This window comes from Ceratosolen solmsi, unplaced genomic scaffold, assembly GCF_000503995.2.
Source record: "Ceratosolen solmsi marchali unplaced genomic scaffold, CerSol_1.0 scaffold23, whole genome shotgun sequence".
Classification (NCBI taxonomy): domain Eukaryota; kingdom Metazoa; phylum Arthropoda; class Insecta; order Hymenoptera; family Agaonidae; genus Ceratosolen; species Ceratosolen solmsi.
The window spans coordinates 2877660-2901325 of record NW_011948430.1 but is presented as its reverse complement, the minus strand read 5'-3'; the positions used below and the strand labels follow the sequence as shown (position 1 = coordinate 2901325).

General features: G+C 28.5%; 1 protein-coding gene across 1 annotated transcript in view; it reads left to right on the top strand.

Annotated features, from left to right (window-relative positions):
• Positions 1-23666, top strand: part of LOC105364009 (glutamate receptor ionotropic, kainate 2-like) — a 120537-nt gene that overhangs the window by 65306 nt on the left and 31565 nt on the right. Inside the window, 7 exon segments of the mRNA XM_011501843.1 lie at positions 3816-4067; positions 8040-8215; positions 8298-8351; positions 8425-8589; positions 10376-10528; positions 15640-15843; positions 18127-18330. Of these exon segments, the coding sequence (XP_011500145.1) occupies positions 3816-4067; positions 8040-8215; positions 8298-8351; positions 8425-8589; positions 10376-10528; positions 15640-15843; positions 18127-18330 (1208 nt within the window).

Sequence of the window (23666 nt, the reverse complement as noted above, 5' to 3'; positions counted from 1 at the left end):
AGAGAGAGAGAGAAAGAGAGAGAGAGAGAGAGAGAGAGTGAAAGCGTCGGGCAAATCCTCCTCGTTAGTTTACAGAATCTCAAAACAGTTCCGCATCATAAACCTATAAGCTGTTCATACCATTGGAATTCAAAGTTTCACTTTGAGACGACGCCTACATACGAGTGTATGAGTCTGCGTATATGAGCGTTTTGACAAGCGATTATGCAATTTCGGCCGGTCTTTAGTTTTACACAGAAGAAAGAGGATTTAAGCGCCGTGGCCTTTGTCAATCCTATTTGCAACACTTTTCAAATTCTGTTAAGAAACGCATGGATGCATATGCACTTAAAGAGGATTTGACTTAAACAATATTTGCATTCCATAAAAATACCATGAGATAATTATTTATTTTTATTATTTTAGGTTTGAGCTGGATTCATCTACTTATCATTTCACTAAATACTATTGAAATGTATAAATTTTCAGTTATTATTTAAATATGTTTTTAATATTAATATGTTTTGTATATGATAAACTTTGGTCTATTATTACATATAAATATGATTTGCAATTGTTATAATGACTAATGGGAAAAAGAAAAATAATCGACAACTTTGTTCTAGACAAACTCAATTAAAATACGATACGCAATTATAATTTATATACTTAAATGTGTAACCAAAAGTATTAAACATATAACAAACTAGTTAAAATATTTAATTTCGTATTTCGATATTATATGATATGTATATTACTTGTCGCTTACATAATTTTAAAAATATAGAATTTTAAAATACAAAAAATTACATAATTAAATAATTATAGGGAAAAATGTGATACTAGCATTGTAAAAATATTATTAAGTCTCTTTTATATTTTTAAAATATTGCGAACTTTAAAGTGAAAATTTAAAGTAGAGCTCTGCTTTATTTTCTCGACAATTAAGAATGAGATATCCCTATGCAAGTATAAATTTCAACTGCAAATGATCGAATAAAATCTAATGCAAATATTTGTAACAATAAATATTTATGTAATGAACTTTTTTATCCGAATATTAAATCGACTTGAATATTATATTTATTATATATTTTATAATATATACATATTTGAATAGCTTTACTTAGTAATTAACATGTAACAATAATATATTATAGTTAATAATTTGTTGTTTCACAACATAATTAATAATTAACAATTAAATATGCACTGCAATAATAAATTAAATTTGTATATCATTATATATTTTATATGTATTTATTTTTAAATTAAATATTCATCTGCAATCATAAAAATAAAAGAAAATATAGATGTAAAATCACTATATTACTATAGTATTACTTATAACTTAGATAATTAATTTATATTAATATAAATATTTTTAATTTATAATTCTTACGTAACTGCGCATTTTTTAATTAGTTACCCGACAAAATTACCTTAAAATAAATTTATATATAATTAAAATTTCATTTCATAATATTGTCAATAAAACTAGATAAAAAAAACTTATGTAGGATACATACATGATCATACTTAATAGATTAATAATGTATTTAAGTATTATTACTACTTAAATAAATACATCTGAAAAATATTTTATATATTTTATTTGGAATAATTATCTTGAAATAGAAATCGTACAAATCCCAGAAAATTTAATGTATGTTTAATAAATATTCACTATCAATTGTTGAATAAATATTTTTAAAGTTCAACAACGTATTTACGTAATAATATGTAAAACTATAAGTTTTTTTTTTTTTTTAAAGATTTCCCTCGCATGCAAATCTGCATGGTATAAAAATGCATAGAAATGTAAAGAAAAAGTGCATCATCTTTCGAAATTCAAAACTATTTGTTTTCATCGTCAATTCGTGCACTGGAGCTGATGGATACAGGCAAACGCATTTTATCCAAGACCCATATCACCTACGTGTGGGTTCGTATAAAAGCTCAACTGGGAATTATTGGCGAAGTTAAAAAATGCCTTATCTCGCGTCGGTTGTGGAGTTACCAGCCAAGCAAAACGAAAGCGATCCGTCCTCGTCGGCAGGAAATCGAAGAAAAGAATACCAAAGGGATGGAATAAGTGTAGCATGGACCACCTTGCGGATATATCAGTTTCCTCTTCGTTTTATGCTGACTGCCCAAATAATACCGGACGTAGACGAATAATCGACGTCCCGCTCGCCGGAACACGTAGAATTCGCGCCTCCTACTTACTTGTCCTCTTTTTCACCTCACGGGGATTTACACTTCACCTTTTTTCAAACTCATTTTCAAACTACGACTCTATGATCGAACAATTTACCAAATAGTCGAACCAGATGAAATGATTATTCGATCAATGTTTTTCGAATAATTGTCCCAGCACATTCTTATTATTTGATTTGTGAAGCCAATTAATTTGAAAAAAAAAATTTTTTTTTTTTAAAACGTTAAAATTATATATTATTGAATAAAAATTTAAATTTCAATTATATATCATTTTTTCATTAATTATTTCAAGGAGGACAATATATATAGGTAAATACACTTTTTCTATCGAATTACTTGTGTTTTGTTAAAACGACAATGATAAAGTATTAATCGCAGTACTAAATCGAACTTAAATAATTAAATTATCTTGATTAAATTCGCAAAGAATATTCGACAATGTGTATTTATGGCTTACTAAGTAGTGCAAAAAATTTGTTAATGCCGATTAAATTTAAAAAAAAAAAGAAAAAAAGTTAAGAAAATGTATTAATACATATAAACTTAAAGAATAGTCTTCCAATAATTCAGAAAATTCCTTTAAATTTCAAATATTTTCATCGCCACATCGTGTTTAAGCATATAAATATACCATATAGAAAAATGTTATATAACAGAATGCTACGATCCACACAGTCTCATAATAAATTATTCATATAATTTTATGGGATACATCTCATGAAGTAAATTCTTTTAATTTCTACTTTATAATGTGATACTAATAATCTGTCTAAAGCAGTTTTTACTACTACAGAAATTAATATTAAAAAATGTTTATAAAATTAGTAAATCTAACATATTGGACATTTAGAAAATGCAATGTAAATTTATCAATAAGTTTTGAGTGTTGATGAAATATTATATACGGCAAAATTATTCGAAAACAACTCAGATCATATGAAATTATCCCTTAATGTAAAATAATGATAAAAACTGAATTCATTCATTTAAATATTCATTTAATATATAAACGAATAAATAAATAAATCAATATATCAACATTTATTATATTAAACTTTCATTTATAAATATTTAATATAATATATTCATAGAAAGGAATTTTTTAATTAAAAACATACATAATAACAAGATGTTCTATTTAAAAATATTAAGTATAGATAATTGTAAGCGTTTGTTCGTCGTTTCAACATTTATCCTAATGTTTAATGTTCATAAATTATTAGTAAATTATATTATTAATGTCAGTTCAGACACTTGAATAATGATATATCATAATAAATCTTGGATAACGATTAAAAACTTGGATAAAAAAGGTTGTTTTATAACAAACTATTAATACTTGTTAAATTATTATAAAAATTAAGCATTTTCTTAATTTGGGAACTGTAACTTGAATTGCAAATTATAAATACAATATTTGCCGCCAGATTTCTCCAAGTACAGAAAGCAAAAGCTTATGAATATATACACATACATTAGCAATTTACAAAGTTTTCGTTCGAATGACAATGAAAAAACGAGAGCATCTAAATATAATATGTCAGAGATATCCATAAAAGAGAGTACGGGCGATTCTAACAGCTGCGAACATCTTTCGCTATTTTTTGTTAAAGCTTGCAAGCAGTTATCTCGATCCGTGCAAGGGATTTTTGGCCCATCGGATCCGCTTCTCGGCGCCCACATTCAGAGCATCTGCGAAGCACTGGACGTGCCTCACCTTGAAGCCAGAGTGGACTTTGAGCCGACCTTTAAAGAGTTCAGTATCAATCTCTATCCCGCTCAGGATCATCTCAACCGGGCCTTTAGAGACCTCATGACATTTCTTAACTGGACTAAAGTCGCCATCGTCTACGAAGAGGATTATGGTAATTGTGCTTTTGCCCTCTTCAATAAAAAATTTTCTATCTCTGGCAATTGATATTTCCAATATTAATTACAAAGAATGTTATGTTCGAATCATTTTTATATTACATTATATACAATATATATATATATATATATATATATATATATATATTGAAATCATAACAATACAATATTTCAAATATTATCAATTGTACGATCAATGAAATATTTAGACAGTTTATCGAATTAATTTGTATTCATTGATGTTTTTATACGCGAATTTGTATTATTGAAAGGAAATAATATCGTAAGAGAGAAGATACGTGCAAATTCATAGTTATAACTTCATAACTACTCCAGACAATTTAATTAAATTTGAAGATGTAATACATATAAAGGCTACGACGTGAAATCAATTTCAATTTTCAAAACAAACATATTTGATAAAGACATCTAAAGTTTATTTATATTTATTAAATTAAAAAAAAAAAAAAAAAAACATTGAATTTATTATAAAAATTTATTAAATATTTAACATCTTTCTATTAATGTCATCGTAGCATCATTTTTAAATGAAAATAATTAATTTTTCATAAACAATCAAGGATTTCGGTAACCTGGACAATTTTGAATAATTGTAAAATAATTTCGAAATATTGGTATTCGTATTTTGTGCTGAAACAATACCTTTTAATAAAATTCGATATTTCAAATAAATTAAAATGAATAAATTTTTAAGTTTCTAAATTTTTTATTAATAATAAATTCACGATAACAAATAATAATATTAATTAGCACATCTAAATTATAATATTATAATAAAAATAGTCTAATTAAATTTATGAAGGAAATAAATTATAAATTTTTAGATCATTAAACATTTTAAATGGCTATTGAAATATTTTAATATCATGAAGAGAAAAATTTATGTTATAATAATATTATAGGCAACTGAACTATTATATTGTTTTATAGAAGAAAGGGATTTATAACAATTTCATTTATTATATTGAAAAACATTTGTGGCTTTACCAAGTGTCCGTAAATATAATATTTTTCTTTATAAATATTTCTGTTTGAGAGGATTTATATTCATTCACTAATAATAAAAGAATTACAAGACGTTATGAATGATTAATTACATCAAATATTCTGAAATACTATCTTAATAATTGAATTTATGTTGTTTTTTTTTGTTTTTTTTTATTTTTTTTTTTTTTTTTTTTTTTTTTTTTTTTTTTGTTATATCTGAATTAGAATGTTCTAAATTTTATTTCAATTTGTCAGCAAAATCTCTATAATTGACACTCAACTTTTACGGCAGTTCAAGTGTCGAAAAAAAATTATCACTATTCGCATTAGGAAGTTGAAAATTGTTGTCGAATAGGAACGTCAAACTGTCAAGTTCAGATTCGAATAGTAGTGCTTCACGCCAACTTTGACTTCTTTTCGATAGATTTCCTCTCTTCGCCATTCTTTTTTTTTTCTTCTATAACATAATGAGAACCAACACAAGATAAGATCATAGAATCACACTTGAAAATATAGCAACATATAGTTCATCGTTTCCACAAAATATGTGCGCGTGTGTGCTTGTGTGTGAATACATAAATCCACGTGTGGGAGTGGAGACCAATTTTCATCTGCATTCTGAAGGGCTCATTATTTTCTGTTCCTGACGTAATATGTGTCAAAAAGAGTATCCTGAATTGATCAATATTTTAGATTGGAAATATTTTTGAAATACTTGTAATTTTAGTCTAGATAAAAATTTTAATAATTATTAATAAAGTGTATTAATAATGGTGCGTGCTAATAGCTGCACATACTTTGAATATTATTCAATTCGAATTTGCCTTTTATCTTTCTCTAATAAATTACCATACATCTTAAACTCATGTGTTTTAATATGTTAAACAATTAAGATTAGATACTATATTACAAAACTAATTATCTCATTTGATCTTTTAACTACTCATTAATTATAATGTGTAAATAAATGATAATATTAAATGGAATAAAAATTATAAGTTTTCATAAGAATAATCCGGCGCCTAGCAGTTTGATTAAACGATATGCTCTGGAAGAAAAATATCTGTCATTCGCAATAGTATAAATATTCGATTGAAACTCATTATTGCTTTACTCAATAAAAAACTTTTAAGCCTCTTCAATGTCAAAAATAAGTAAATAATTTTTTTGTATATATTTATTAAATACTACATTGTCATTTAGAATAAGCAAGATTAAAGAATAGAAGATTGAAAATTCGCGATAAAATTTCGTCTCTCTCTCTATCTCTCTCTCTCTCTCTCTCCTCTTCTTCTTCTCTAAAAACAGCAAATTAAGCTGAATCATTTCGATAGCGCCGTTGCACCGATACTTGGTTTTCTTCGAATTAAGATCTCCATTACAATGTAACCCCATTCGGTTAAAGCCAAATTGCCTCCAACGTGATGTACATTTCGACAAAGGCTTAAAGCTCCGTATAACTCGAATTTCCTCGTAATCAAAACCATCTCCATAGCGTTTAATTTATATATTCAGAGAAGTTCGCATAATAGCGTCACGATACCCCGCAGTCAGATAAAATAGACGGGAATTAGATAAAAAGGAGTGCAGTCCTTTTCTATGGCCCCATGAGATGGAGTACGTAAATGAAAAACAAGCCAAGAGCCTTAGGTCTCATTTCCGTTTTCTTCTCGCAAGACTCACTTGACGTGAGTCTACGCCTAGAGCTTCTCTTTATATAAGTGTTGCTGAGCTTCTGAACGAATTTCAGAATACTCTCGCACTAACGTGCGTGTGCGTCTGCGCTGATGCATTGAAAGTGGAAAGCGAAGTTTCCTCATGATGCGAGAGAGGAAAGACTCGTTAAAATGAAGAAACAATAAGTGCTGCGATGGGGGAGAGAAGGGGGGGGGAAGAGAGACAGAGAGACAGAGAGAGAGAGAGAGAGAGAGAGTATGAGTGGGTCGGAGGGAGGGACGGAGGAGATAGAACGGGATAGGAGTTAGTGGGAACGTACGAGAGGCCAGAGAGACTTGCGGAGGGAAATTGAATGAAAACGGAAGTGACAAGCTCCGACTCTGCTCGTTTCAACCCCTTACTCCTTGTTACTACCTCGCTCTCGCCATCACCTTATCTCTTTTCTTCTGCTCATTTTTCTATCCTACTGATTTCTTGACGTTTTATTCTAAGAGAAGGAGCTTGAAATTATCTTTGTAAGATTTTCTATTTTCTGACTGACTAACTTGTATATGAAACCATTACACTGGCACGTTTTGATGCTGAATTAATTAAAAATAAACTATTAGCTATTAATAATTTATTAATAAGTTCTTCATAATTATATTGAAGATATTATTTTTTTTTTTATTAAAATATTAACTTTCATCTATTAAATTTAATAATGAAATGAATTTTGATAATGAAATTTATCAAAACATCAAATTTCATTAAAGCGTTGTTCCAAACAATTGTGTTTGAAGTATCTTCTTTAGCTATTGAAATACACTTAATAACGTTAAGTACAAAATACAATTAGTTATCGATTTAATTAAAGTAACATTTTATTGCGAATTAAAGCAACACCACAAATATTACAATTTAAATTCATTTGTACCAATTAAAGAAGTTTTTGATAATAGTTATAATGATATTTTTTATTTGTTCTGAGATTTTTTCATAACGCCACGTATTTCTAACTGTGGAATAAATCATACTAAATGGAAAGGTGATGTACTCTTATAAAGATTAATAGTGAAGTTCTATTACTCTTTAATTAAATTTCTTCCAGTTAGATTTCGATCTGAAAATTAATTTAACCTTCATTGGGTTCATTAATATATTCAATTGTAACGCAAAAAATCAATTAATAATAATAAATAAGAATTAATAAAATTACAAATAGAAATTTTCTTATTGAATTTTACATCGATTGATTTTATTTACTATCAATGGTAATGCAATTTTTCATTATATTTTTTTAGGTTTATTTAAATTACAAGACTTGGTAAAATCACCTCCTTCGTCGAAAACGGAAATATACATTCGCCAGGCTGGACCTGGATCGTATAGACAAGTCCTTAGAGAAATTCGACACAAGGAAATTTACAAATTAATTATCGATACAGATCCTTTGTACATGCAACAATTTTTTCGAGCAGTACGTATCAGGAAATAATTAACTATAATTAAAAAGTAGAAACCACGGGAAGCAAAATAATTATAACATTATTTACTTACAGATATTACAACTTCAAATGAATGACTACAGATATCACTATATGTTCACAAGCTTTGTGAGTATATCGATTTTAAAATACTTTAAATATATAAATGTAACTTTGAATAAAAACATTTTATTTTACGCAGGACATTGAAACGTTCGATCTCGAAGATTTTAAGTACAATAGTGTAAACATGACTGCCTTTCGATTAGTCGATTTAGAACAGCCTAAAGTCATTGAAACATTAAAACAAATGGAAAGATTTCAACCAGTTGGTCATGCAATACTTAACAGATCAGGAATCATACAGGTATTATGAACAATTAAACTGATTAGAGTAGTATGGAAAATAAACAATTTCATTTTCTATCGGTAAATTATAATATAAACATCTGATAAAGAACATTTTTTTAATTAATTCGAGTCATCCACATCTTTTAATATATATATATATATATATATATATATATATATATCATTCATGCATATTAATTAATATTGTTTGAAGAAATGTTAAAATTGCAATGGCAAAAAATTATTCGAAAAGAAAAATCTTCGATTTATCTTTTAAATATAAATTATTAAATAATAACTATTTAAGATTACCCAGAGAATACAATATGCTTTTTAATACTTTAAAAACATTCTATCTGATCAATTTGTATAAAAAAAAAAAATGTAAAAATAATTTCTTTAAATAATATGATTTAACTGCAACCATTTGTAGACGATATAGATTTAGCGAAAGATAATAAACACATCGCCATGAAAAATTTAGGACTTTCATTAGCTGCTGCAAAAGAAGTAATATTGGATATAAATAAAAAAAATTAAGTAACGTCACATATAGTTTCAAATTAAATTGCGTTGAAACCAATTTTAAAATATAAAGGAATTTAGATATCTATGTATATTAACGTTCAGATAGGTAAAGAAAAAGAAAAAGTAATAAAAAGTATTTAATAATATTTCATAATAAATATAATATTCATAATTATCTAATAAGAATATCTATAAGCGTATTATAATATAATTTATAATATAAGTCTAAATAAGTATTCACTATATTTCTTGATGATAAAGGTAGTTTAATAAAAATATTCATAACTGAAGTCTTATAAATATGCGGGGATTTATACCTTAACCAAATGAAGTAAAAGAAGAAAAAATTTAATCATTCTATAAAAAATAATCAATATTGAATGATTAATAAAATCAAATATATTATGTAAAGTATTAGATAAGATAGAAAAATATAAAATGGAAATCTAAAAAGAAAATATAGAAGGAGAAGTGTCATAAGTTTAGATAAAATATATATGAAATAGAATACAATTTGATTTTCAAATAAAAAGAAATGATCTTGAATTATATCTTAATCTAGGTTAATAAGTAATAAATAATTTATAAAATAATTTATAAAATAATTTTAAATACAAGTAATACAGTTTCATCATCTTGATTTTTCATACATAACTAATAGTATACTAAGTAAAATAGTAAAATACAAACTAAAACAAATAAATGTATCAAGTTTTTAATAATCTACAAAAAAAAACACTAAGATTAACTAACTAACATTAATCAAATGTTATCAATTTTAATGCAATAAATAAACTAAATACAATAAAAAGCAACAATTAATCGAATTTATTTATCATAATATTATTTTGGCAGATAATAATAAAAAAACTATATTCCCATTAATCAAATAATAGATATGATTAACTTAATGTATTTTCTAACTAATTAATAACGTTAATATCTAGCGCATCTCAGTTGATTCATTATTCTTCTTTCAATTCTGTTCACGAAGGAACTTATAAAAGTATAAAAATTCTCGTAGTTTGCACAAATTCTCGTTGAGATAAGTTCGTATGTGATCCAGCGGAAAGCCATTTAAATACTCGTTGACAATCAATTAACTATCGACCTGTTAATAATAATTTATATACGGAAATAATATCGAACATTCGGCAATGTCTCTCTCGCTTCTATCGACCAAATTGATTATCATAATGGCGGCATTATTGAGCACAGCCGTATCCTTGTAAAAGTGCGAGAGATAAATTTGCCACTTGCGCGGGACGTTTCAGGCGGAGCCGGCGTTGGTGTACGACAGCGTGCAGGTGTTTGCCCATGGATTGGCAGCACTTGATCGCAGTCACGTTCTGCGTCCCGCCAACTTGTCCTGTGAGCGGGAGGAGCCCTGGGACGACGGCCTCTCGCTCTATAATTACATTAATTCCGTAAGTACAGGGGCGGTAGGGGAGCCTTACGAGTTCCTAACGCATCATTTCACGCCTTAACCTTCCTCTTGCTCCTCTCCTCTGTTTATTATTTAATGATACTTGAAAACCGTTCCAAGGATATTTAGTTTTAACAAAGATCATTCACGTGATAGGGAGTTTTCCTTTACAAAGGTAAGCCGAGCAGCTGCTCATTATTCCTAGAATACGTGCTATTAATTTCTATGAATTAATGATAATATATTGAAATCCATTAGATCATAATGGCAATTTGGGTAAATTTATTTAATGACGCGTATTGTTCGGTCGGTATTAAGAATCTCCCAATTTTTTTCTAAATTAATGCATCTATAAGCAAGAAACAGAAGACGAAGAATAAGAAGAAAACAAAAAACAAGAGAATATTTATTTATCTATTTGAAATTCTGGGATGAAAATATTTCATGTGAAGTTTAGTGAAATTATTCTATACAAATGTAAATGCTTTCATTAACACTAAAATGTTGTACGAATAATAAATGTAAAATAATGGAATAATGATAATAATTCATCATCATAACGACTCAATGCAATAAAAATCACAATTAAAATTAGACGAATCTTCTAAAGTATCAGAAATTAACTAATTTGCCTAAGTAAGCGTAACAGTGCACATCATAGAGATAACTTGAAAAAAAATAGTATTGCAGTATACATTAAAAAATGCATAAGTAGACAATCCGTACTAATTAGGCGATCTGTTTCCGCCAAAATAACAAATAACGGGGCACATGTATATTCGGTGGTCCGATCATAATCTAGGAATGACGTTCAGTTTCGATACACAAAGCGCGTGTCGGAAAAGCTGCACGGGATTTACGGGAAATGAGCTGAGCGCAGCTTGCGGGCACATATAAAGGGACACGAGGCAGGAATGTTTGTTGCTCGATAGGCCGTGGAGTGAGTGTCGGGGGTGTGAAGGGAATGGCAGAAGGTGGTAAGGAAAGCTCGTTCAGCATGCGTGTCAACGCGTAATGAAGCACCACATTTAGCAAATATCCCGTGTGCCATCTAGTAAATCGCTCTTGTACAGCCGTCATGTGGCCTGCGATAAATTTTAACGAGATTTAAGGAATAACTATATGTCTAAGAGATACGATCGATCAGCTGTTTAATAATATGTCGCCATTCGACGTATTAATTTGAATTGCATGTCACGATATTACCGTTATCGTCTCTCATATATCTGGAATACTTAATTTAAAAAAGAAGAAAAAAAAAGAAAAAACAAAAAATGGCAGAGTTTCAAATTGCTTCTTAGTTGCATTAAGTAGCTAATTTTACTTGTATTATAGCCAATGGAATACCAATACTAATGAAGTATTGCATACTCATCTGACTTTCAATAATCTAAATTATTACCTCACAATTGGATCATAATTAAAAATTTTACTCGTATTGCCTTGAGCTAATAGAGTATTACAATAATTACAGCCTAATAATTAGACTTCTAATAAAGTCCATTATCAACGTAATCAGTGAGTATAATGTTTATTTAGATAGTAGTCTGACTTTGTCGGGCTTAGCCCAATGATAATTAACATCTTAAAATTATAGACGACAAAGTATTTATATAATAACTTCATAAGAACCGATTAAATTACACGAGTTCAAAAACCTGAATCGCTAATTGTCTCAAAAACTATTTAATATAATTGAAAAATTAAATTAAAAAATTAAATACTTCCTATCAAATATCTATTATATATCCTATCAAGTAGAAATTAATAATGTACGTAGCGGCTATAAAAATATAAGAAAATCTTGTTAATTGATTAGTTATGTGCGCTTGCTATATTTACAAAATTAATGATACACTATTTGCATTCCTGTAATTGCAAATTTTAATAGAATTTTCCAGACTAATATTTAAATAAATAATATATTTTCAATGATAACTTCATTATGCGCACGTGACGTAGGACAAGTAAATTCTATCATTTAACGAATGGTAATCCTGGTAAAATTCTTCGTGTACATTTAAAAATATCATTATAATGTTAACCGATCTGATTAATTACCCTTACTAACTTATATTTCAAAAATTAAAGTACCAAGCAAATTTTATTAATTCAGAGGCTGTTTATTCAACGTAACCAAACCAACGGAGTTCGTGAAGTTGTTGCATTGTACATCTGTACACACGTATTTATTATACATACGAATTGGAATCTGTGGAGAAGCTAGTGGAGATTTTAAAGCCGAGTCATAACAATTATGACTACTCACTTTAAAACTATCATTCTCTGTGTCTTATTATAATTTCTTTTTTCTTTTAGTAGTATTATAAAATGGAGCCTGTAACATCGGAGGTCTCGTGAATTATTGAAGGTAGCGATGTAACTTAATGCTCTTAATGAAATTTTCGTGGGAACAAAATGGGAGATTTGTGAGCGCTGATAAAATGCGACAGCAAGTGCATTTTGACCGGGTGCATTGAGACGTGTGTATCGTACATAGCACATCGATCTTACATTTACGAGAAAATATAAATCCAACCTGTCTACGGTTTCATTCAGGAATGCTCACGGAATTAGGTTGGCGGAAGTGTTTCGAAAAACTTATAAAGCCAGACAATACATGAACTATCTTGCGAATTATTCGATTAGACTGACTTCTCTCTTCTTCTTCTTATATCCTCTTCTCATTCTTGGGATACATCTGCTGCTACTGCTGCTGCTGCTGCTGCTGCTGCTGCTGCTGCTGCTGCTGCTAATCCCCCCGCCCTCTCCTTCCATTTTCACTCGATCCCATTATAAGTTTCCGTGCTGCGAGTATGCGACACCCGAAGGACGCGTAAAAAGCGCGTCGTTCCAAGTTTCTTGCAAAAGTCTTGCGATTTTTGTCACCGGCGCATGAAACCCGGTACTGCCTTAACAGTAGCCGCGTAAAATTTCATATTTTAATAAAAGCCAACGGGACACTGCGAATACGGAAGAACAAAGGGGCGTAGGCAGCAAGGGAAACAATCTCGAAACTTCCCACGGTAGACATTAATGAGAAATTTATTCCAAGAAGTTGCTCGTTGATTCGATTGCATTGGCTATCAGTCGCTTATCGCGGTAGACAAGCTTACATACGATTATTAAAGTATATAATCCGCCCACGAAAATACTATGAATTAACAATAGGCGTAATACAAAGTTGTGCAAAAAAGCTGTGCTTAAAAGCGCTGTTATATTTAGCGTCTCAGAATAGAACAATTTTCGCGAAATCCGTGGCTCGTTTAGTAAACCAGAATCGTCATTATTCGTCGTTAATACACATGTCGCGAATAAGTAATTGCGAATTGCCAATGACGAGTGAGCGATTCTTTGCGTACCGCAAGTATCGCGCAGAGGAATAAGCCATATGACGCGAGGGATTGCGGAAAGGGCTGCGCGGCGTGGGTGGAGAGAGAGTGAGAAGAGAGAGAGAGAGAGAGAGTGAGAGAGAGAGAGAGAGAGAGAGAGAGAGAGAGAGAGAGATGGTGGTGGGTGAGAGGATGTGGAGGGATGGTGGTGTGGAAATGCGACAAGGCTCGTGTTCTGTTACTGAGCGTTTGCAAATGGATTTATGCTGTGGGGCGCGGCCGTAATTCACTGCACCCATCGGCGTGTGCGCGAGTCGAGTAACACCGAGGCCCCCAAGGTAATTAACGCGCAAATCTGCCGGGACGTGTCCAACGGAAAATGCGTCCACCTTTACGTGTAAATGGCTTCGTTCGAAAAATTACGAGTGCAACGAAAGGACAGCGAAAGTGTCGTAGGCGCGCGTTCGCGCGCGCGCGCATATTATAATGATAATCATGGTAATTAACGTAGCTCGTAAATGGATGAGAACATTTCGAATGCGCGAGCATTTTCAATTATTCTTCTATTTTTTTTTCTTTTTTTTTTTCTTTTCATTCTTTGCTTTTTTTCATTAAAAACGATGTCTGCGGTTAATTTATCTGAGATATGTATCATTTAACATTAGCATATGTTGGGCCAACGCCGTTGAACACGCTTTAAATTCCCTTGTTCCCAACTCAATTGCCGCTACCAGCGAGTTCGATGTTTTCTTTAGTCTTATAAAACTAGTTCAATTAGAAGAAGCAAATAATTGTTAGATTATCAGTGAAGATTTATATGAATATATAACTGAACGATTTTGTTAGTTAAAAATTGCCGTGTTAATATGATATTATGCATACACGTATCGATACTCTTTAAATTACTAAATATTCGCGTAATTGTTGCAAGTTAATTTTCGTATTTTAATCTGTTTTAGCTTATGGAATCATCGTTTCTCTTATTAAAAGACAATTATAATAATCGATAAATACATTTTTCATAAAATAATAAAATTCTTAATTATATAATATACTGTAAATTCAGATTTCTCAATAATTTCATACAAATTTTTTTGCATATTTTGCACGTTTGCAATATTAATATTTTGTCATTATTATGTCTATATTATGAATAATCGTATAAAGTACGTAATATAATTTACAATATTAGCTGAGAATCAGAGAATATATTGCACCAAATAGTAATGGCATATTATATTAACATTAAATGCAATATATTTCCAATTACTTACATAAATATTTTGATTATTCATACTAAAATTACTATTTCTTCATTCATAAATTTATAAATTCGCAATTGATTTGTATACAATTCAATAATAATTATTTAAATCGATCTTTCAATAAAGATTTGAATTCAAGACTTGTACACGAATAGTTCATGCAAATAGTTCTTCTGGTTTAAAAAAAAAAAAATGATTGTAAATTGTCACAACGCGTCGAGATTAAAAAATTATGTAACATATTGATTTCAGATATTCATAAAAGTCTTCAGTCGATCCTAAAAATAAAATGCTTTTATGATAATGAGAAATATATCACAAACAAAGTGAATCCTTTATAAGCCAAGAATTTGTATTATTTTAAAAGGATTTTATCGTTAAAATAATATGAAAGTGAATTCCATTCCCTCATCCTATTCTTTCTCAGACTGTCTCATATTTGATTTTATTGAGTCTGATCAAGTATGCCCGATCGTAGATTTAGATCGTAAATAGTAAAATTGGTCTTGTTGCAGGCGAGTTTACAAGGTCTAACCGGTCACATTGAATTCAACGAAGGTAAACGAACGAATTTCAAATTGGATCTGCTCAAGTTAAAAAAAGAAGAGCTCGTGAAGGTTGGTGAGTGGAAGCTCGGCACTGGAGTGAACATCTCCGATGTCGGTGCTTTTTACGAAACAACCACCACTAACATTACGCTCATCGTTATGACAAGAGAGGTAAATTTCTTTTACGATCATACCTCCTCCCCAAAACTTGATCCTTTTAGCCAAAGCGTTTTCACGAGCCAACTCGTATCTCCTACCTCCCCCCCCCTCTCTCTCTCTCTCTCTCTCTCTCGCTCTCCCTCCACGGCACCTTAACTCTATCTATCACTTTGTCTTCTCTTCTTTTCTGCATATCTATACGCTTTGTTTTGCCAAAAATAATACGTTTCAATAAATATATCAAATATTGTTTCTTTCTTATGATCAGAATTTTCATCTGATAGTTAATTACCTTCGATATACCTTTATATATATATTTCTACTAATCTATCTTATTATTTGCTTATTTCTTATAAATTATTTTTGAGAATAGGCTAATCTCTAAGCAAGCTATTAAGATAAAATTGTAAAAAATTTGAAGAATTGAAAGAATATTTCATTAATAATAAATTAAATGAGTATCCATGAGACACATTTAAAAATATTATTATTCGTTTGACATAAAATATTAATTATAATTCGAGCTTTTACACTATTGTATTAGTCATAAAAGCTTATTTCACATATATTTCAAATATATAAAATATTTTTCTCTGTCGTAATAAAAATTCATTTAATATTTTTTTACAAGTATTAGACAAAATTTAAAGTAACATTATCTTATGCCGGTATAATATTATCCATTTGCTTTAAAAATTTCATGTAAAAATTTCTATATATAGTGGCAACATAATAAAATTCAGTATTTTATATTTTTCTTATTGTAATAACATTTTTTACTTATAGTGTTATTAAACAATTCAGTTATGTATAAATTTATCAAATATATTAAAAGACTTTTTTCGATGAATAATGTATTTGAAAGTAATCATTACGATATCATAAGACTATACTGTTGTATAGAATAAAGTTTAGAATTGAAAATCTGACACAAAAACGTTCGATTAATAATTTTTTCTTTTAAAATTAACATAAATTAATGAATATGACATCATAAATAAGAAAGTTAATAAAATATCTATGAAATTGTGGAAAAAAAACAGACAGCTTATGTTTTTCTATGTCAAATCAGTATCTTCTTTTCTAAAATCCCACTTCACCTGCACATGCAACAATTCATCTTGCCTTTTTACTGATGTGCGAAATCTCATCTGCTCGCAAAGAGAAAAACTAGTAAGGAGAAAAATACTTACTTCATTTCCTGAATGAATCGCTAAAAATAGCAAGCGCCGACTCTAAAGTACCCAGCAATTTAATTACTCTATTCCCAGTTCAGCAATTCCCCTCTGGATTAGTGCCGCGGAGCTGAACTAAATCTACCTTGTTTGGCTTCTTCAGTCTCTTTTAGGCACTTTTTCTATTTCTCTCTTTTTCATCAGAATTTTATATACTTCCTTTTTGTCGCCGTGAAAAAATGTATAAAGAAAAAAAATCCGATCGACACTTGTTGATTCTGCAGTACCACGAGAATTACGAGTACAGCGTTATTAACTTTTTGGGTAGATTACATAAATTGCTTATACAGTATACGAGTACCACCCTATATAAAAAATATAATTAATAAATAAAATTTTCATATATTATTTATTTATTTTTCATTAATGTTTTAATATATTGTACAAACTGAATAAATCACTTCTCAAATATATTTGCATAATTATTCAATGTACTTTATTTTATAGCATTTATAAAAATTCGCATAAATAAACTATTTTTCAAGTTACTTTAATTCATAATTTTTAATATAATGAAACTTACTTACCACATGAAATGTAAATTAATTGTGAAAGAATTAAAATTCAATTTTACTGTACTATTATTACAAATGCTTATATGATTGATTATATAATAAAACAAAATTTTTAATGATATATGAATAATCATCGAAGGTATTCTCCTGTTGAAATATATTATCTTTAATTGATGTAATTACGTACAAATCAACTAATGAACGTAAATAATAATAATAATAATAATAACAAATACAAAGTAATAAATAACAAATTCAGTGGTTATCAAAATTATTTACGAATTATTATTATAAATTAAAAATTATATTACATTATTAGATTGTGTGTAAATAACATATATTTTATTGTATTGGATACCGCTTTATACTCTCTCTCTCTCTCTCTCTCTCACACACACACACACGCGCGCGCGGGCGCGCAAACACGCACATACACACAAAGGGTTTTCAAAACAATAGCAATCATTAGTAATAAATTAATTTATTCATGTAATTAAAATTATCTTCTTAAACTATGTCATCTGTTTCCTTATTTCATTCTTAAGGAAAAGCCTTACGTAATGGTGCGAGAAGATAAAAATCTAACGGGAAATGCAAGATTCGAAGGATTTTGCGTCGATCTACTTAAGTGGATCGCCGGTCAGGTCGGTTTTCAATATGCCATACGTCTGGTACCCGACCATATGTATGGGGTCTACGATCCCGAAACCAAACAGTGGAATGGTATAGTGCGAGAACTCATGGAGAAAGTAAGTAAAAATATTAATATACCGATGTAGATGTGTGGGCGTATGCAGGCGATACATTTATTAGCCACAAATAATAAAATGAATTAACATTGGAAAGTTCGTATAATCATAAGCACCGTAACTATTTATCGTCGCTTTTTTTTTTTGCTCTCATCTGACTTAATTTTGTTCTTTTTCTTGGCCTGATTTATTCCCTCGTTTCAAAACGCATGCAATTATTTTTTCTCCCACATGTTTTCATATTACTCGATTTGAAATTGTTTAAGAAATAAACATAAATATTAGTATTACTGAATTAAAATCATTTTTTACAGCTGGAGATCTATTTATTTTTAAAATATCTTTATAACATAGATATAATTATATGTGAATTTATTTTATGAATATATTCAATTAAAATGGCAAAGACCAATAAAATACAAACAATTAATTAACTGTGTTGCTTAAATCACAAGAATAAAAGTAAATTTAATTAATATCATTTAGCCATAGCATAAAAAAATGTAGCGATGAGTCCTTTTGATTAAACAATTAATAGTTCAATATCATCGACTATTAAATACAGTGCATTACATCCATAACTTTTCTTTTATAGTTGTGAGTGAAGGAGTAATAATATCTGATATGATTTAATAATAAAATGTGTACTGTTCTTAAACTAAATAATTAAAAAGATTCGGTCATTTTAAATTAGAAAATTTAATAAATTCAAAACATTTTTATTTATTCGTACTTATATACATCCGTCTAGTATTATTAAATATCTTATTATATATATATATATATATATATATATATTATATATATAATTACTTCAATTAACAATTAGTATTTTTTATTTCACACCCACTATATTTATTCTCATATAATCTTAAGTAATTTATAAAGTTATACAATAAGTTAATAAACGCGTTGTATATGTATTAATCGCGTGTACTGTATGATATAATAGATATTGTCAATGAAATTATATTTAATAGAAAAGCATCATACATCTTTTATAACAAACTATAACTTAATTCATTTGCTTACATGTTTATGTTCATTTGTTAGAACTCGTCATACGTAATAAATTTATATCTACAATTCGTCTAATCTACAATATAATCTCTAATTAACTTATTGTAATTCGTTTAGTAATTTCCACATAATGGCTTCTGTAATTTCCATAATTTCCTTTCGATGGTTCTCTTAATACTAGAATATACAAAAAAAAAAAAAAAAAATTAAACGTATCACGTCCGATGAATGTGATAGTAACGGTGTCATTATGGTATTATTTTTTTTTAGAAAAAGTTTAAATAAGCTTTGATGTGTGATGTGGTTTTCACGTGCATTATCACGATGCAATTTCCATAAATTATCCTTCTATAAACACAGTTATGCTTTACAGATAGCTTTATGTAAACGCCATAAAATTCCCAAATGGTATTTTTTATTGATCGTAAAACTTTATATTAAAAATTGATAGAATAGAAAGTTAGTTATAATAATCGAATAAATCTGTCAGAAAACTTTATTATTTGATTAAAGTTGATTTTTTTCAATCTTAATTTACTTTTAAACTTAATTTCCATATTTTTCTTAATATTCTTTGACGACTTCGTTCTTTATGGTCTGATCAATTTATTAATAAATTAAGTATTATATATTAGAAAATTTTCAAAATTTTCCAAAATCTTAATTCACGTTTTAATAATTGTTTTTATTTTCGTATTTACTCAAATTTTTTATACCAACGATTAATTATAATTGCTATAATGTTTAATTATAATTATAATTATAATTTAAAATTGTTCCATGAAAATTTTAAACTATTTATAGATAATTTGTTCTAATGGATAAATTCAGATAAATGTGGTCTTTAATTTTTGCGCTATAGGAAATTTACAATAAAAAAGTCGCCTAAGATTAGTTTTAAATACTCACATTAGTAAAATAATTATAATAACAAGAGATTTTAGCCGTATAGAAAGTTTTAAATAATTTATATTTATTAAAATTATATTGTTAACTGAAAGAATTTTCAGTTTTATGCAATATTATTTTATATTCAATATTGATATAAAAGATACTATACTTTCATCTGTAAAAGAAAAAAAATTTACTAATAATTTGCGAAGACTTTTTAGATACACAATAATAATTGATAAACTTTAAAGAAGAGATCTATCATTTTGCAAATAACAGAAAGTTAAAATGCATATTTTATTCCATAATTTATGAAATTAAGAAAAGGAATGTGTTATAGGGGAGACATTGCGAGTATTGAAAAAAATGTACGCATTTCTATGGTGAGAGAATGCTTCGACCATAGACATTGAGGGTGAATAAGATTTATTATATGGATAAAGAAAATAATAATAACGAATAGATATAAATGTATGATAACTAATGGAAAATATTTCAGAAAATTTTTTTTTCTTTATTAAAATATGTATATAATAATACCTTAATCAAACAAAAGCCAATATAATTATTGTAAATTATACATTAATATTACATTGTTAGAGACGATATAATACTTATTAAAAGCATACGATCATTTTTTTTATAATTCTTAATGCAAAACTATTTAAATAATCGTCAATAAATCATTATTTTATATAATAATACGATATTGTTCTTTACACCAAATTTTATAAAATATTTTTATAATATAATGTAGATCATTGATATTCAAAATGTTTCACGGTTTCTGAAGTAAAATATTTTTGTATATTTTATATTTATTTTTTTTTCCTTCTTTCCCCTTTTCTTTTTTGTTTTTCAACCTTTTTTGTTCCAAACTTTTACTTTCTATTCATGCTTCGTACAAATTCAACGTTGTCGCATCTCCATTTTCCATACACTACACTGATATTCATATATAAATTCATATAAAGTATACTTTTTCACAAACTTGGAATAAAAAATCAGCGCAAGATGTCCAGAAATAAAAAATGCTCTTTTCTTATAAAAATATATATCGCATGCGAGAAAAATTGCATTATAGTATAAATTTGTTAATAAACAGATGTGATAAATAAGATATACTAAATAAGAGTTGATGGGACTAAATTTTGGATTCAAATTATTATGTTTGAATCGATGTAGTATAAACAAATTGAAAATAAAGCCAATTATTTTTTCAATATCAATTAAAATACTAAATTATTATATCATAAAACTATTTCATATTAATAGTCAATGATGAATTCAATTAATTTTTGTATGTCATATTTATATTAAAACTGAAATTAGAAATGTCAGAAATACTTTTGTACAAAAGGTTTCTCCTGAAATTAAAGTTATAAAAATTTAATCTATATAAAATTGCCAGATTTCACTATTTACGTTTTATAAATAAAAATTACGTAATTAAAAATAATTTATACATTAAAGGCATAATGCCACCGTGACGATAATAATTTTTACAATTTAAAGACACTAATGCCAACGTAGTATCGAAACAATAAAATACTTTCATTGCTATAGCTGAGAAATATTATCAACAAGATATATTCATATTTAAATATTTCATCAAAAGAGAAAAATGTTAGTGTGATGAATAAATATAGCCAAATAAATATAGGTTATAAGCATCAAAATCTGAAAGAACATTTTTTATTTAATTTTCAATTTTTGTTTCGGTTACCTTTCTACGTAAAATTTGTTAAACCAGTTTTGAAATATATATTTCACATGCTGTACAATAATTCATACTTAATTTACTTACACGTATTATTAAAAATATTTTGCAATAAAATGTAATTCAGTATTCAAGAGCAACGTTAATAAGAATATTAAGGCATAAACAAATATGACAAGTTAGATTGAGTAATATCAAAGTGCAATAAAGAATCAATAATAAAAAGATTTTCACGTACGAGAAGTCGGGCGATTGCACACATTTTCAATGTTCCTCCACAGACATGGCCGACTAGATTCATAGGTTAGTTTACAAATGCCACCGCGGTACTTTGCAATGCAAAAAAGCCCCATCCTTCGACGCTTATTAAGAACTAAGCGCTTGCAAAAACTTACTCACACTCTCTGGATTATTCAAGCCAGTCCAGACGGCATATATACGTCGGCGGAAAAAGTTAATCTTACTGATATATTGTCTCATGCTTAATTGAATTTTCCCATTCATTTTTCAGGAGGTACTTGTATTGCCCGTGACCCTTTTTAGTCTCTAATTAAATACAGACAATCAGTCGGATAAGAGAAAGCATTGAGTTTAACGCTGAAAGGTGGATGGAATACTTTTAGATCGCGTTCGGAATACTCGATAAAAAGAAGCTGCAAATTTACATGAGGTGATTGAGCTTTTGGAAATTAGTGTATCATCAAGAATTCTACGCACTCAAAAATTATGTAGATTAAATGCAACGTACGTTTCGATCATCTACATATTTAAATAAAAATAATTGCACGTTTGTAGAAATTGACACTTTGAAATAAAATTCACCCTAATTTATATATATATATATATATACTATTCAAATACAATTACTTTATATAATTATAAATGTTTCGTTCACACTTATTATCAAATTTATGTCATTATAAATTATAGTAAATAAACAGAGTTTGTGTAATAAAATCACGAAATGAAATATTATTATATCATTAAACTTCGTTGTAATCATTATTAATGTACTATCGATTAAACTGTAAATTAATAATAAAAAAGTTCTTACAAAAGTACTGTAAATAATTCCGTCCGCGCGTTCCAACGACAAAAACATAAAAGAAGAAAAAAAAAATATGAATCGAATAATCAGAATGAAGAAAAAATTGCAGCAACGGAATGCCATTTTCACGTGTTTCCAGAATTCTGTGCCATGTAAAATAATTTTTAACGACGTGTATGAAATGCTTGACTCGTGCGGCTAACATTATTTTCGATAACTACAATATTACAGACTCTTTCGCAGTCCAACGTGGCTCAATATGAGCTATAATGATTCACTTTTGCATATCTCTGCTAACACATGCACAGAGATTTTAAAGAAATGCAACGCTCCGATGATGGTTCTTTCAAACGTGGTGCATACCCATCACTGTAGATGTACTTGCACATACAGCCATAGAATCATAAGATCTTACCGACTATTCACAACGTATGGACTTCCGCGAACTTAATAACTCTACGAACTAAAATTTTCCGGCGGGAGTTTCGCGAACGCGCGCGCGAACAAAAGCTACCCGGCGACGCTTCATTCACATTCACCAACGCAACCCATCGCCTCTTTCTCTCACCCCACTCCTCCGTTTTTCTCTCTCACTCTCACTCTCTCTCTCTCTCTCTCTCTCTCTCTCTCTCGTTTTTTTTTTTACATTTTTTCCAT